General features: G+C 48.1%; 1 protein-coding gene across 1 annotated transcript; it reads left to right on the forward strand.

Moving 5' to 3' along the window:
* Nucleotides 1-8867: 8867 nt before the first annotated feature.
* On the forward strand, nt 8868-16096 carry LOC130540119 (serine palmitoyltransferase 2-like). The gene is made up of 12 exons (XM_057059040.1): nt 8868-9242; nt 10431-10610; nt 11007-11161; nt 11309-11457; nt 11806-11930; nt 12055-12148; nt 12286-12391; nt 12741-12960; nt 13364-13490; nt 13950-14085; nt 14269-14398; nt 14500-16096. Exons 1-12 carry the CDS (start codon nt 9090-9092, stop codon nt 14617-14619), a joined length of 1695 nt encoding a protein of 564 aa, XP_056915020.1. The 5' UTR covers nt 8868-9089; the 3' UTR covers nt 14620-16096.
* Nucleotides 16097-16196: the final 100 nt, after the last annotated feature.

Raw genomic sequence — 16196 nt, forward strand, 5'->3', positions numbered from 1 at the left:
ATAAATAATTCCCAAATTTATATAGAAGAGCTTCCAATCATGACATGCGTGGGAATATGTGCACCTTTCCCAAGACTTTTGTGACTATAATGGAATCCCTGGTGATAATGTAGGAGCTCAAGAGGAGCACATACACTTCCAGTCATAATCCATCACATGATGGATTCAACCGAGCGCCCGGAAAATTATACCGAGCAAATCCGACGTCCTGGTGAGACGGAGTGGATGAATAATTAAGTGTTTGGACTGTTCGACGTTGCCGTTGAGGTCGTTTTGTTTCCACAGCCATCCTTCACAGCACGAATGGAGAAATTTTAGATGGTTTTTTTAGATGTCGGTGTTGTCGTGATCACACCAGCAGGTTTCACTGCAAAGCAAATCCTGGACCGGCCTCGTCAGGAGGAGCCGGAGCGCCGGTGATTTATGCTCCCTATCAGGATGTAAAGCGGTTACCTTAAGTCCCAGGAGAGGAGCTGCTCATGTCCCCGTATGGAAGCATCTTTGAACAACATGAATAAAAGGCGGGGGCAGAAGCGTCTCATTTCGGAACACACGCTGTCACAATTTACAAACATTCCACACAGAAAAGCAGCACAGTTGTGTTAAAATGTCCGGATGATTCGGGTTTGTTGATCATTTTGGTGGATTTCCGTGTGTCCCGTGGAATGTTCTATAAAGCAAAATAATGTAAATATAATTACAACATGCAACAAAGTGCATGAAAAGAGCCAATTTTGAGTAAGTCTGAGTCATTTTATTTTATAATGTGACAAAGTCTGAGACTTTTTTAATTAGTGAGCCAACAAAAGGTGTAATTAGACTGATGTAACTCTGTTTTTCAGAGTACTGTAGAAATGTGACTCTGAGACAAAATTTCAATAAAACACGTTTCTAACGAATTATTTTGTCAACAAGCAAAACGTGCACCACACACTCTCTGTTTTGCCTTTTCTTTTTGCCCTTTCCTGTCCCTCTGTCACACACAGGGACATTTATCCAAACATCTTCCTTGTGATCCTTTTACAGGTTAGTTGTTTTAAACTTGATGGAGGCTTTTCCTCCAGCTCGGCCTGGGTATAAAAACACAATAACACAGGCGACGTCGTCTTCATCCTTTGAGTAAAGCTAACGTGTTGATTTAGTTAGATGTTCCTCTTTAAGATCCAGCAAAAACACATCAAAATACAGATAAGTGAGACAACGGCGCCACCCACAGGAGCCGTACCACCGCCCTCCTCGTGAATGCTGGGTGACAACACGGACGGTGGCGTGCACATGCACGGGAAGGGTGCAGAGCGCATGGAAGTCTGAGGCCGTCGGCCCACCGTTCGAGGTGAAACAGGAAGTGACACCACAGCACATGTCTGGCACACGGGTCCACGTGGTGTAAAGGTAGGATAAGGTAGTTGGAGCTATTGTTGAGGGTCCACCGACAGGTATTTACAGCGTTACAAAACGAGATTAAAAACTGTCTGCAGAACTGAAACGCATGTGTTCAAACAGATGAGGGTTTTAAGTTTTAAGCTAAAGACAAAGCTACAGCGGCTACAGTGTCACCGCCCTGTCCGTCATCCGTCAGTAGTTCAGAATATGACTCGAAAGCAGGTCGAGCAGACAAAGCCGGGTATTTTCCTGCCGTCTAAACGCAGTCGTGTACATTTTTGATGTGCGTTCATCCTTCAGACAAGAGCCAGAAGAATCACAGCTAACATCGTGGTGCTCAGAACGCTCACATTCGAGGATCTGGTCGGTCTCAAAACGATTCCATTCATGTACGAAATGAGAAATTTTAAAAATGACAGAAAAATAAATCTTTTGTTTGGGTACATTCGTGCACGTTCTGTCTGGTCCCAGTAACGTGCCCGTGTCCTCAGAGGGGGATGATTGGATGATTAAAGTGTCTGACATGGATGGAGAAGGGAGTGGGGGCATTAGCTCTGATATGGACCTTGTCTCAGTCCATCATGGTGAAGAAGGACTTGAGCCAAAAGGCAATTCTCTGGATTTGTGGCTCGATCTTTGGATCCCCCCCCACACACACACACACACACACACACACACACCACCCCCCACTGGAGCCAGATGTGGTGGCTTGGACATCTGGTGAGGCTCCTGTCTCCTGGACACCTCCCTGGTGAGGTTTTCCCACATGCATTCTACACAGAGGTGACCCTGGGGAAGACCTGAGGCGTTCTGGCTGGAATACGTTCCCAAGCTGCCCTCGGGATCCCCCTGGAAGAGATGGATGATGAAGCTAGCCGTCTCTGCTCAGGCCCCTGAGACCCGACTCAAGATTAGTGGGGATGGAAAGAGGGAGAATTCTAAGCTGTTTTATTTCATTATTGTATTTATTTACATTCCTAAAATTAGCTCCGGAACCTTCCATCACCTTCTGTTTTTTCCATCTGAAGTCGGGCTTGTTGGCAACAGCGAGAACAGCTGCATTAATGGGACCGGGGCTCCTTTAGCTCGTCTGTAATGGAATCAGACAGCAGCACTAATGCGAGCGTGACACTTACTGCAGTTACATTAAAGCCGAACTCCTAAAGAGGCTCCTTAAATGACTCGCACGGAGGTAAAAGTCCAACGCAGCTCCATAATTCACTGCGTGTGCCGGTTCCACTATGCTAATTGGCCGTCACACTCGCTGTTGGCACTGACAGTAACAACACACAGCTGCCAAAAAGAATGACAAATAGAGTCAGAAATAAGAACAGAGACAACAACAGTGCGTATCGCACAGGCGCATCGCAGGGAAATATTCACTTTAGCTCCCAGATTACGGTTTTCTCTTAAACAGTTTCCATTTTTGTGAAAATCAGTATCCTGATGATTTCCTGTCTCTCTGTTTGCTTCTCTCAGCCCCACAATCACAGAGCCGCGCATTAAGCATTCATAAGCAGTGCACGTGCACACGCTCGCACTGGCAAACACTTCTCACACGCACACGTTACACGCACAATTCTGGAATAGCCTCCAACAGAGATGCTCTGAAACTTTAGTACGGATTTACCTGTGTGTGTGTGTGTGTGTGTGTGTGTGGTGTGTGTGTGTGTGTGTGTGGTGTGTGTGTGTGGTGTGTGTGTGTGTGGGTGGGTGTGTGTGTGTGTGTGTGTGTGTGTGTGTGTGTGTGTGTGTGTGTGTGTGTTGGGGCAGTTATTTAGTATAAACTCAACGCTGTCAGGTGGATCTATCTTGCGGAGCGGTTTTGTGGCGCCTGTATTTTACACTCTCTAAATATTTAACAGATTTTCCTCCTCCGGCTAACGGCTGGCCTCACCCTGATTGTGACGCTCGCGCCCGTATCGCCACATCAGGATGTCCTCTACCGCCACCAATCTGCTCCTCACAGGCCAATTTAAAGAAATACTTCAAAGTGTGATGAGCCCAGTAAGCTCAACCCTAATGTGGAATCACTAGTGGGCAGTTCCCACACTTCAAAGGTTTATTAATGACGTTCACACCAAACAGGCAAATCTGGGACGACACGCTGGGAACCAGACTGAAACGCCCAAACCATTATCATGTTACGTCTCCACAGGTTGTTAAAGTGGGACCAGCAACAGGCTGCACCTCTTATGTTTCCATCTGAACCGGACCAGGTGGACCTGGAGTGGAGTCACACAGCTCAGCAGGAATTCTCCAGGTTCATGCTGGACAGTAGCAGGACAGCTCCAGCGTCCCCTCTGTTGAGACCACGCCTTTGAAGGTTTGAGTCGCAGCTTGTTCTGCTTAAATCATCGGAATCAACTCACACCTGAGGGTCAAAGGTGAGTTTGCACCTATTCTTGGAAACAGCCTCAGCGTGCTCAGGAAATTAGGCTAATGCAGGGATATGACCAGGAAAGGGTAGAGATAAGGATACGGGAAGGGTTGGGCTCAGGATCTGGATCTGTAGAAGCATTCAGTCTTTTGCTGTTTTACGTTTTTAACAAACAGGAATTTTTCCTTGTAAAGTTAGAGGATCTGGAAAGATTTTCAACTAAAACTTGATATTCGGAACATTTTTAGAAGCCTGACCTCAAGTAAAGAGGAAGGTTGAGTTCTAAAAAAATGTTTCAGTGTCCTCCTGCTGAAGTGCATTCAGCATTAAAAAAAAAAAAAAAAGAGCCTCCTGCTTGGTTTTGGCAGGCAGTCGTTACTACTGTTGACCTCTGGATGGAGGTGAGCGCGCGCCGTTGTTAGCGCAGCGTATCATTTCAAAAGTGCCGGCTCTCAAAGAGCCGCTGGTTTAAGAGGAGAAACACAAAAGACTTCACATGGTGGTGGTGAAAGATGCTTGTTTTAAATGGAAGGAAGGAAGCAGGACTTGAAATCAAAGAAAATCAAAGAAAGAAGCTTTCAGACCGATATGCTTTATCACCTCAATCCTTTCCAGGCTTAAATATGACATCACGTGTCACATGATCACCAAAAGTCTCCATCGATAAAGGTTAAGCGGCCTGTTTAATGTTTGATTCTTGCCAGTCAGATCAGACCCAGACAGCAGTGGTTTGGTTCTTTCAGCTTCTTGTAGAGACGCTTTGGTACCACGTGACAGCTGGATTTGATGGATTCTTCTTGTCAGACCCGACTCTTCCCCGTTTGCCTCAGTTGTTGTCAGCTGTCAACATGACGGAGCTCTAGAGGGAACACTTTAACCCCGACTCTGAATGTTCCAAATGATCCATCTCATTTCATATCGCAGCGACAGGTTGATTTATTTAGAACACCTCGGCTTGGACACCTGGGAAATTTTAGTTCCAGAACCTTTTTGCTTGACACGACGGTACCACACAGACAGCGCGATGATCCATTTAGTCCACAACCTTCACTGATTTGTTAATGTCTGATCATCTGGTTCTTCAAGAATCCTTTGATGTGTTCGTCACACCATTAATCTGACTGAAACTAGCAGCTAATATTTACAGAAGGCTCTTTATGCACGTTCATATCGTGCAGTATAATTAGATATTATATTATAATTATGACTGAAATAAGCCAAACACATCAAGGATAATTGGATTCTTCCTGCACTTTCTGGGGGGGGGGGTCGCGGCGCAAAAAAAAGCTACCGATCCGGGCAAGTGAGCTAAACTGGGCGAAAGCTAAGATGTGGAATTACGGCAGAAAGCCGTTTCAAGGCCAGGAAGGAATTTATTCCCTTAAATACCAAACGGAAAGCTCCCTCCATTTATATCCCACTCCAAGAAAAGTGGTATAATTTCATCACTGATCATCCGAAGGGTCCGGTCGCTAACATAAGCTGCTCGTGGGACTTGCCTACGTCAAATTAACATCCATAACTTTAATAGATGCTGAGGTCACACAGAGGCTGTCCGACTATGTGCCTGGGGGGAAATGATCTAATATCTGTTGGGTCATCCTGATGCGGCTTAATTCTTGCATGCTGGAGAGCCGAGTCATCGTGGGGCTCTTCCTGTGCAGGGGGTGCCCTATTACACCTGTGGGGATTCACCGGGTTATAATTAATGAAATCTAGATTTGGCAGCAGCAGGAGATAAGCACAGCACGGGGCTTCATGTCTCCACTCTCCTGTCAGGGCTGTCCTGTCTCCAGGGTCCTGTGGAGGCAGAAAACAGATTTTCATTTCAGTCAAGTTCCGGCTATTAAAAAGATTTAAGTAAACGCTGTAATTTGCTCCGAGGTGGCGGGAATATTAACCCAGTTATGGCCTTGCGCTCTATTCTCAGCGGGCGTTGAGCAACCGTGTCCCAGGTTAGGACGCTCAGGCGAGAGCGGATGCTCGCAGCCGGGATTTAAGACAGAACGCTCACGAAAGGCTCGTTAGGAAACTGGAAAACTGCCCCGATAACGTTCCGGAGATCAAAGCGTCCGATCCGGCCAAAGGAGCGAGAGATGTAACCGCAGTGATGTCGTTTCCCGCCAAAATGAGCAGCCGGACCCTCGCGCGTGGTCGTTCTGTTTGGATCAACGTTATTCGTGTCGTCTTTGTTGTTTTTGTCGGAGAAAAGGAAAAACAAGGAGCCGTTGTTCACGTGGCCCCTGTCGCGTGTCGAGAAGCCTCAGAAGGTCACGTGATGAAAAGGTCGGCGGCCAAAGAGGAAGAATCTGTCGGAAGTCACGTGATCAGAATAACAGATGCTTGGGGGGGTCGTTTGAATCGAAGCGGCCTTTGCTTGGTGCATTTGTGCATTTTAAACGGTCTCGCTGTGATTCTGCCCAGTTTGGATTGAGATTAATGCCGTAATCAATTCAGCACTTTTGATTTTGCTGTGCGAGCATAATTAAAAATAAAGAAAAACGGCTGCGCTCAGTAAATATTCTACACGTAAACAATAAAGCACTTTGTAAAGGCGGCCCACATCGTGGGTGTGGGGGCCGGTTCCTCCCAGGCTCAACATATATGAGAGCCTCAAATATTAATTAGATGATGACGCGGCCACAAGTCTGCAGACGGTTGACGGCGGCGCCACGGCGGCTGAGCGGAGGTCAGAGGTCAGACCTCAGCTCTGCAGCAACACCGGTTTCTTATATCCGGTGCTTCTCTTCAGTTATACATGACTCCCACCCTCTGGGAGCACCTGGCACCAGCCGCCTGGGGTGGGGGGGGCTGCCAAGACACATGTGTTCTGTGTTAATGGCTGCTGACTTTGGTTGGGATGGAGCTGCACAGGAGTGCATCGGGCCTCAGGTGATGTGCACCAGTGCCCATTAATCACCTGCATGTGTTCTTGCTGCCTCATCGCTCCCTCTCGCCATAATAACCGACGTGTCAGTTTGCTTTCTACAAAATGCTCTCAAAGGACAGAGAAGCTATTTCCACTTCTGTCCTCAGAAACGGGGAGACAGAAAGAGCGGCACCGGAAACATCGACAGGAGGGGAGGAGAAAGATAGAAGAGAGGTAGACAGAGAGAGCTGATGCATTCCTCTGGGAACTAATTATACCATTACCACAGAAGCTAATAATGCCGGGTTTCTGTCCTCAAACCAAGAAAGCTTCTTCTTTGCCTCCATCCTATACTGCCATCTAGTGAAGAACACAACTCGTAACTGGCTTTTATTTGTGTCCAGGTGTCTCATGTTCTCTGCTGCGTGCGTCATTATCAGATAACTCGGCTATTTTTACAGGCTTGTGTGTTATATTCAACCTGGGTTTGAAACACACTCAAATGTATTTTTTGTTTTTTTTTTTTCTCTTACGGTAAAGTTAATTTTAGTCAAAGCCAGACGTCTGTCATTTCTTATATCGCCACCAGAGGGCGCGCAAAGAAGTCAAATTGACGTTAGCTGGGTATGAAAGGTCAAAAGCCGTGTCCCGTGTCCCGTGTCCTGCTGGACCTTTGAGTTATTCAACATATCAGTGAGGTCTATACTCCAGTGACAGCCATCTGGTCATTTACTCCACTTTCTCAGTGCCCATGGAGCCGTGATTTGATCAGTGCTTCTCCAGAAAAAACCATAACAGGACGTCAGTCGGGAACAAAACAGGACAAATACTCGTGAAAGCACCAAAGCCAGCAGCTGAGTTCTTCCTGGTGACTTCACACATCAGTCGTGTGCACGACAGTGCTGTTGAGAACGAATGTATATTTTCATTGCTGCTGCCTGAGAAAGATCTGTGACCATAGGTACAGCAAGGATAACCCCATAATCTATTCAGCATGACTGCGGCACTCGATCTGGAGGGTTACAGCATCCCAAAATAGTTACCCTGACAACATTTTATCATTCCTGTGAGCTAGGATATTGAGTCTTTGAGCAGCAAATTAAAGGAAATCAAAGTTAGCCAAAAATGTATATGGTCACCTGCAATTTATGCAGTATTTTTAATATTAGTAACAGAAATTTCTAGTAGAAAAGGTATTTGTGGTTGTATTAAGTCCCATAAAATGTAGCTTTTTGATGATTCCTGCTCTATTAGCCAGCGTAGCGTAGCCAGAATAAAGAATCATTTGATTTAAAGCATCAGAGCTTCTTTAGGAAATAAGCAGTAATTACTTCATCTCCGTTAGTCACCAAAGGCTGTGCGTTTGGAGGCGGTGAAGGCATGAGAAGGTGCAGGCTATGGAAATCCAGATCGTAGCTAATGTTGACAGTGAAAGGTCATTCGTATTTATTCAGACAGGAGCGGGGGGGGGGGGGGGGGGGGGGGGGGTGAACCTACTGTTGCTTCATTTCATTTCATTTCTGCTCGCTTCACACCCCGCACATTGTTGTGTAACCATTTAAATTTAATTTAGATTGAAATTCCTATTGAATCTTCATGTTTTATCATATGCTCATGAAGGTTTTCCTACATAATTACATTTTTTATTTGACCTTTCCACAATACAATATAAAACAATGGAGAAAAAATATATGGGAACTGAAACATTATTGTTATGGAAATGGATATAGATTATTGCAAACATACAATCATGTAAATATTCCAGAGATGTTTCATTGATTTCTCTGTTTTGTGTTTGAGGTGTCATTGTTTCTTGTTCTGAACGCTGAAGTCAGGATAGAATATGTCCAAGCCGACGCCATGAGCTCATATAGGCGTAGTCCAGTTCAGTAATCATTCAGCCCCACTTTTCATTTCTCTATAAAAGGTATACAAAGCCACATATGTAGTCTGAACCAACATTCTACAGCTATACCACTGAAAAGTACAATAAAACTGCCTTCATTTAGCAATAAAAATTAGGGAAAAAATTATTACACAAAAGAAAAAACTCATGTATGTTTAACGGTAGCACCTTACGTCATTTAAAGACAATTTGCCTTTGATCGTAATGCTTGTTAGCAGTGATCTGATATTTTAGTACTTTGAGGCGTTTTAATCGTTTTTTTAAATCAAATAACGTGGAGGCGTGTCGCGACCACGCCCCCTCTTGCTATCCCCGCCCACTTCCCTGGGCTTCGGTAACGGTAAAGGCGTTTATTTCCGGTATTCGCTGTCCGGATTTTCTGGTTCTTCTATCGATCGTGTGTAAGTTTGGAGTGCGTGCGCGTGTGCGTCCGTGCGTGCGTGCGTGTGGAAGTACTCCAGCCCAGGTCCTGTCACCGCCTTCCACCGCAGACGGGCATCCGTGTTCCTACATGCAAGTTACCGTCGAGGCTGCACAGTCGTTGTCCAGCAATGACCGAAAGCCCCGCGACCAAGCCAGCCGGGGGGGGCGGGGGTCAGCGTGCACGGAACGGGCTGAAACCGGAGAGGAACGGCTTGCTGAAGAGCTTTGGGTGCAAACATGAGCTGCAGCCGACGCACAACTGCCAGCCCGAGGAGGAGGAGGTAAGGCCCGGGATGGGACGGGAGAGGCTGGGGGAGCATCTGCTCCGCGGACCCGGAAGATGCTCCCCTGCATCGGCTTTGTTTTCCGATCATCAGCGCTGTCATTTACTCATCTAAAACGTTGTTGAGCGGCGCACACGCCCATCATAATTAGGAATATTCCAGAATTTGAAAAAAAAAAAATAGTTTTGTGTCTTGTGTAATATTAGAAACTACAAGTTTTCTTAAAAATTAAAAAAAAAAGCGTAAATTTTGCATTTTCGCCAGGCGTAGGCGCGCCAGAAGCACATTTCTTTGTTAAAACTTCAAGATAAGATGTGCTGATATTCCCTCGCGCCCGTTGGGGAGGAAGTGGTCTTGACAGCCACCCAACGAGTGAAGGGGTCGAGTTGTTGTCTAAATGTCTGCTGAAATGAAGAGGAGACCTTCAATGTGTGGATTTTATGAAATCTGCCACCAACCTCTAGTTTATTATCCCCATGGTTGGCTAAAACGCACATTAGTTGCAGGATGGAGGTGCACCTGTCGGGTTAACGGTCCTCACCAGGAAGCTCTCAGCTTCAAGCTTTGAAACGAAAGTTGCAGGTTTCCTCAGATTGTTGCGCCCCGCACACACCAGACACACAGATGTTTTCACGTTTAACACACATTTGGATCAGACTTTTAGAGACGCTGCTGACGGGTCACGGCGGAGTCGGGTCCTCTGAGGCCCGATCATGTGTGAACCCCGGCTGACTGCGTCTGCGGGCTTATGAGAGGCATGACCCGTCACATGACGGGTCTGATGGCTGCGAGCGGGAGGATGGCGGGGAAAGGGGGGGGAAGGCTCCGGGTCCGTTTACGTTGTTGCTCTGAGGGTGACACAGATTTCCCGGCAGCTTCCCTTATTTGCCATTCAAAGTCTGGCTCATTAAGACAAAAGGAGAAGCTTTTAAATGTGAAACCCGAGTCCAGCTCAGAGGTGTGTGTGTGTGTGTGTGTGTGTGTGTGTGTGTGTGTGTGTGTGTGTGTGTGTGGGTAAATAAAGCCTTCTTTATTGATGCCTGTACAGATCGATCGATGCAAAGTTGCTTTGTTGTGTTTGTTGTACGTGGACCCATCCTGTAAAGGGTTCTGTTGCCATGGCGGATCACAGATGTAATCAACCATCACTGTTGTTGTTGTTGTTGTTCCTTTTTGGTGCTGGAGGTCCGCAGCAGCCTGTACAGGCGACCTTTCGTCGAGTCCTACGAGGAGACGCCCATGCTCGTGGCGGTCCTCACCTACGTGGGCTACGGCATCCTGACCATCTTCGGCTACCTCCGCGACTTCCTCCGCCACTGGAAGATCGAGAGGTGCCACATCGCCAGAGAGAGGGAGGAGCAGAAGGTGAGGGGTCGGCCCCGGGGTCCGAGCCGGGTCCCGGAATAATCCGTAAGGCTGTGAGCTCATAGTGAGGCGAGAATCTGGGCTGGTTTCTGCTATTTATCAGTGTGTGTGTAGCCGCAGCCGTTAGCGGCTGATTACCAAAACGAACCCCCGGGAACGCCGAAGACGTGCCGGCGAGCTCAGCACGTCGGGGTGGTTTCCGAGCCTGGAGATTAGGCCCATTGTTCCCGAGTGCTTGGCTGCGTTGAGGAAAGGAAGCCGGTGGGAAGTTAAACGACCGAGAGGAAATCCAAGGAATGTTTTCACCAAGAAACGAGGAATGTGATGTGATGTGTGGGAATTCCAGTCGGTGAAGGTGAATCAGCCTAATTGTTTCCTGTCTTCGTCCGCTCGTAGGACTTTGTGCCCCTCTACCAGGACTTCGAGAACTTCTACAACAGGAATCTGTACATGCGGATCAGGGACAACTGGAACAGGCCCGTCTGCAGCGTGCCCGGGCCCAGAATGGACCTGAAGCAGCGAGTGTCCCACGACTACAACTGGACATTTGAGTGAGAATAAAAAAATATGTCTTTGTATTTTGGGGGGTTAGCTGGAGGCACCGGCGCTGGTGTTAGCGGGTCCGGTTGAGAGGAGGGAACGACCTCCCTTAGCGGCCTCTCATTATGCCCTTCTGCCCCCCTCCCTCCCTCCCACAGGTACACAGATCAGGTGATACGCGACGTGATTAACCTCGGCTCGTACAATTACCTCGGCTTTGCTGAGAACACTGGACCGTGCACTGATGCGGTGGCCAAGGTCACCCTCCAATATGGCGTCGGCGTGGCGAGCACCAGGCAGGAAATGGGTAGGAGAGCCCGCCGGCTCGGACTCTTTTCAGTCAGATCCGAGGGGAAGCAGCCGGTCACGTCTCAGACAGATGATGTCACATCCAGGTGTAGGCAACCCGGTCCTGCGAGGCTCACGCCCTGGCCGGGTTTTCTGTCCTACCACGTGGATAAAACAGAAAACATGGCCCGGCTATGAGACTCATAGGGTTGCCATAGAACCGGGTTGCCATAGAACCGGGTTGCCATAGAACCGGGTTGCCTACCCCTGCATTGAGAGGGTCATGTTGCTACTTTGTCGTGGTAAATAACGATTCCACGTGACTTTCAGAGCGACTGATTGGTCCGTCGTGTGTTGTGCGCCACAGGCAACCTCGATAAACACGAGGTTCTGGAGGAGCTGACGGCCAGTTTCCTGGGGGTGGAGGCAGCCATGGCGTTCGGAATGGGGTTCGCCACCAACTCCATGAACATTCCAGCACTGGTCGGCAAGGTAAAAAAAAAAGATCTGTTTTGTTTTGACTCCACCTCGGCGGAGTTCTTACCGCTAGCTTCCTTTGATAGATGCTGTGACCGGACAGTCGGTTTTAACAGCGTGTGACTCTGGTGTCCCGCAGGGCTGTCTGATCCTCAGCGATGAACTGAACCACGTCTCTCTGGTGCTGGGGGCCAGACTCTCTGGGGCCACCATCAGAGTCTTCAAGCACAACAGTGAGTCTGAATCACAGATGGTTCTTCAGGGCCCCTCTGTGGGGCTCCTGGTGGGGCTCCAGAGCCGCTCCTGTGCCGCCTCTCTGCTGCAGACGCCAGTTTTCAGTCGGTAACGCTCTGCTAATGTTTCCCCTCAGACATGCAGAACCTCGAGAAACTGTTGAGGGAAGCGATCGTTCACGGGCAGCCCAGGACTCACAGACCGTGGAAGAAAATCCTCATCGTGGTTGAAGGCATTTACAGGTGTTTTCAGGCGTTTTTCCCTCCGCTTTTACATTTCTATTGGGAGAAAGAGTTGCTCTTTTCTCCCCTGAGCTGTCGGTTGGTCAACGGTTTGATGCTGAGAGCGGGAGGAGGGCGAGAACTCTGCGCTTAAACTGGCGAGGAGGCGTTCGTTTTCGACTGTGCTTCATTCCCTTTTCTAGTTTTCTTCATAAAACATGAGAACTTTTCGCTGTCAAAGATTCACCGTTTTTGTTTTAGCCTCTGAATCTGCTGGTTTAAAATTAAAAAAAAGGGAGCAGCTTTTTCATCCTGCAGCGTTTAGAGAGCTGATGACCCTTTTCCTGTTTTGGTAACGTGCTTCCTGCAGCATGGAGGGCAGCATAGTGCGCCTGCCAGAGGTCATCGCCCTGAAGAAGCGATACCGGGCGTACGTTTATCTAGACGAGGCCCACAGCATCGGCGCCCTGGGCTCGAGGGGAAGAGGCGTGGTGGACTACTTTGGGCTGGACCCCTGCGACGTGGACGTCATGATGGGCACGTTCACCAAGAGCTTCGGCGCCGCGGGGGGCTACATCGCAGGGAAAAGGGTGAGCGTGAGGATGGCGGGGGTGTGGGTTTAACCGTCCGGGCTGAAGAGTTCTCTGAAGAGCGCTGTTCCAGATCGGCGGCGTCCGGCGACAGACGCGTGACGCGCAGGGCCTCCGCCAGCTCAGCAATGTGGATTTGCAGCCCGCTCGCGTCTCCAGAACTGCATACCGGACATGTTTACCTGAAGTTTGCAAAGAATAGGGGCGGAAACCTTTTGCCTTGATATGACGCCAGTAGAATTTTGAGGAATCCAAACAAAACCTGGCTGATGGATGCTCACGCATGTCTGTGAGAGGAAGTGGTCACTGAACAGTGTGAATGTGCAGTTCAGATGCTTCCTGTAAGAATGTACCTGAGAGGATGTGCAGGATCCTGAAGGATTTCCTCTCCTGTCCCTGCTAGGAGCTCATCGAGTACCTGCGCACCCATTCACACAGCGTCGTCTACGCCACGTCCATGTCTCCTCCTGTGGTGGAGCAAATCATCGCTTCTATGAAGTGCATTATGGGAGAGGACGGCACGACTGTTGGTGAGTGTTACGTCGGGAAGTCTTTTCTAATGGTGTTCAGTGGTCTGTGCAGTATGATCCACACCTCCACCTCCAAGTGGCAGCAGAGTGTCTGTGTAGACGTTCTATAGCTGTAATTTAAAGCGTTAGTTTTATTAAATGCCTGGTGCTGTAATTACACCGTGTTGCCACTAGGTGTCAGTGCTCTGGCATATTAGATTAGGACACCTCCAGGTGGAAATCATCAGATTTATGACAGACCAGTTATCATAATCATCATTATAAGATGACAATAGCTGCTTGAGGCGTTTAAGTTATTGTAATCTTTTCTAAACCGACTGTGCAGCCTTTATTAACGCCACTTATCTACAGTGTAAAATCCACAAGCTGAACATTCGAACACGCTATGTGCTCAGCGTGTTCCCATCTAAAGCTGACGTTTGAACGATTGAGGGTGTTTTCGCTGTGTGTGCTTCTCAGGACAGGAGCGGATTCGCCAGCTGGCAGAGAACACCGTCTATTTCCGTAAGAGGCTTCGTGAAATGGGCTTCACCGTCTACGGCAACCAGGACTCGCCTGTCATACCCATGATGCTCTACATGCCTTCCAAGATAGGGTAAGTCTGGTATTGTTCAGTCTTGAGGGTCATGGACAGCCGACCAACAGTCCAGGGTTCCTCTTAATGTTCCTGTTGATGTTTGTGCTGCTGCCTCACAGTTCTGAAGTTGGAACGTGATTTCTGCTTCTCCACTCATCCCCACCTTCGTGTTGTTGTTCGTTTCCCCTCATGTGTCAACAGAGCCTTCGGCAGGGAGATGTTGAAGAGGAACATCGGGGTGGTCGTCGTGGGTTTCCCCGCCACGCCCATCATCGAGTCCAGGGTGCGCTTCTGCATCTCATCCGCCCACACCAAACACCTTCTGGACAAGGTAACCTCTGATGCTGCTGCCCATGGGGACCAGAAGCATAGGAGCTACTGTCGTCCTTTACAGGGATGGACCTTTTTATAGTGGCTCTAATGTCCCCACAGGCACTGAGCGTCATCAGCGAGGTGGGAGACCTGCTTCAGTTAAAGTACTCCCGGCACAGACTGCAGCCGTCACCGATGCGGCCGCTAGACGACAGCGTGTACGAGGACGTTGTCGACTGATGAAGCTCTCCTCTGAGGAAGAGACCAAAAGACTGAGTCAAGTTCCATGAGAAGTCTTCCAGGAGGAAGAAGTGCCAAAAACGGTTCCCAAAAGGGTCCAAGCTCTTCATTCTGCTACTTTGCCTTATCTCAAACGTGCTAAACTTGTGGTAAACGCGCTAAAGCGCCGCTCCTGAATCTTCCTGTTGTTTTATTGTGTTCCTTTTGCTTTGATTATTCCATGTTCAAGCCTTTATTTGATTGCACTTCTGTCAGGGCTTTGGTGTTCCCGTAAATATGGCCTGTTGTTCAACCTTGTTTTTTACGGATTTAAAGTTAATGTCGAGTATTTTTTTGGGAACAGTTTAAAAGCCCCGATGGTGAGACGGCTGACCAGGATGTTTCCCTCCAGTCTGTCTAAATTTGCCTAATGGCCAAAAAAAGGGGAGGTTGTTTCATTCCAGACCTAACACTTTTATTAGTTTTAGCTGAAGGGTTAGTAAATGAATCCACTATGAATTGTACACTTGCACCTACAGCATAATGTAAACAAATGTAATGTCTAATTGTAGACCTAATTAAGGGCAATTGGATGGCAAGATGGAGGCATTTTATGTTTTTGGCTGTTGCCTCTTTTTAAATTATTAGTTGCGACTAATCGGAATACTACCTCGCACCCACACTCCTGAGCGAAGGCAGCCGTGAGATCTCGCGAAACATCTCGCCACGCACACACACACGCACACACACACACACGAGAGGTGCTCTGCGCTGTACCCAGTGGTGCTGAACATACACGCTGTCACAAATATCCACGTTTAAGGCTAACTCACCTGCTGGCCTCTTGTTCTGTCCTTCCTGTTGCCTGTTGCTGTTTGTGAGATTTTATTCTGCTTCCTCACGTGAGCAACTCCTCACAACGTTGCTGTCGTCCGTGCTGAATGTCGTTCGCTTTAAATCATTCTTGCACACCAAAAATGCATTTAGAGCAGGCTCAGAATATGTTGACCTTTGCAGCCACGGCACTCGTATCCGAATGATGCCACGTGCACGTTGGCTCTGCCGTGTTCCCGTGGGCCCCGAGGAGCCACGGCTGCGTGTTCAGAGACTGAAACCTCCTGTTACATTAAAGGGCGGAACGTTTTGCAATAGTTGGACGCCTTGTATCTTTATTCAGCATGTGAATTGGCTGATTTGCATCAATCTTTTCCTTTAACGTGCCAGAATGTGCCAATAATTGAGGCAATCATTCCCGTCGAGTGCAATTTACCACACATCAGAGCGATTTCTGATACAGTGCCTTTCAATTTTCTAAGAATACTCCTGCGCCGCCTGGACTGTTGATTACAGCCCGCCGTGTTTTATTCTGTGTTCCGCAACAGTAGAAATGACACTGGATGTTCCTGACTCACTGCTGTGTGCTTGATTATTGAAGATTCACCACTCTGTAATATGTGGACTCACCACGTGGTAATAAAACATGCTATTGGGAAAAGAACTTTTATCTCATCACACTCTCTAAAGTGGGTGGACGGACATTTGAGATGTTCTAATATACTCTGTAGAATATGTAAAGAATCCTTATCTGCGACCATCTC

Source organism: Takifugu flavidus, chromosome 16, assembly GCF_003711565.1.
Source record: "Takifugu flavidus isolate HTHZ2018 chromosome 16, ASM371156v2, whole genome shotgun sequence".
Taxonomy (NCBI): Eukaryota; Metazoa; Chordata; class Actinopteri; order Tetraodontiformes; family Tetraodontidae; genus Takifugu; species Takifugu flavidus.

Coding starts and splice junctions, on each gene's coding strand:
- LOC130540119 (XM_057059040.1), top strand. CDS start 9,090: ATGACCGAAAGCCCCGCGACCAAGCCAGCCGGGGGGGGCGGGGGTCAG. Junction 11,162..11,308: donor GACTACAACTGGACATTTGA/GTGAGAATAAAA, acceptor TCCCTCCCACAG/GTACACAGATCAGGTGATAC. Junction 12,961..13,363: donor GCTACATCGCAGGGAAAAGG/GTGAGCGTGAGG, acceptor TGTCCCTGCTAG/GAGCTCATCGAGTACCTGCG.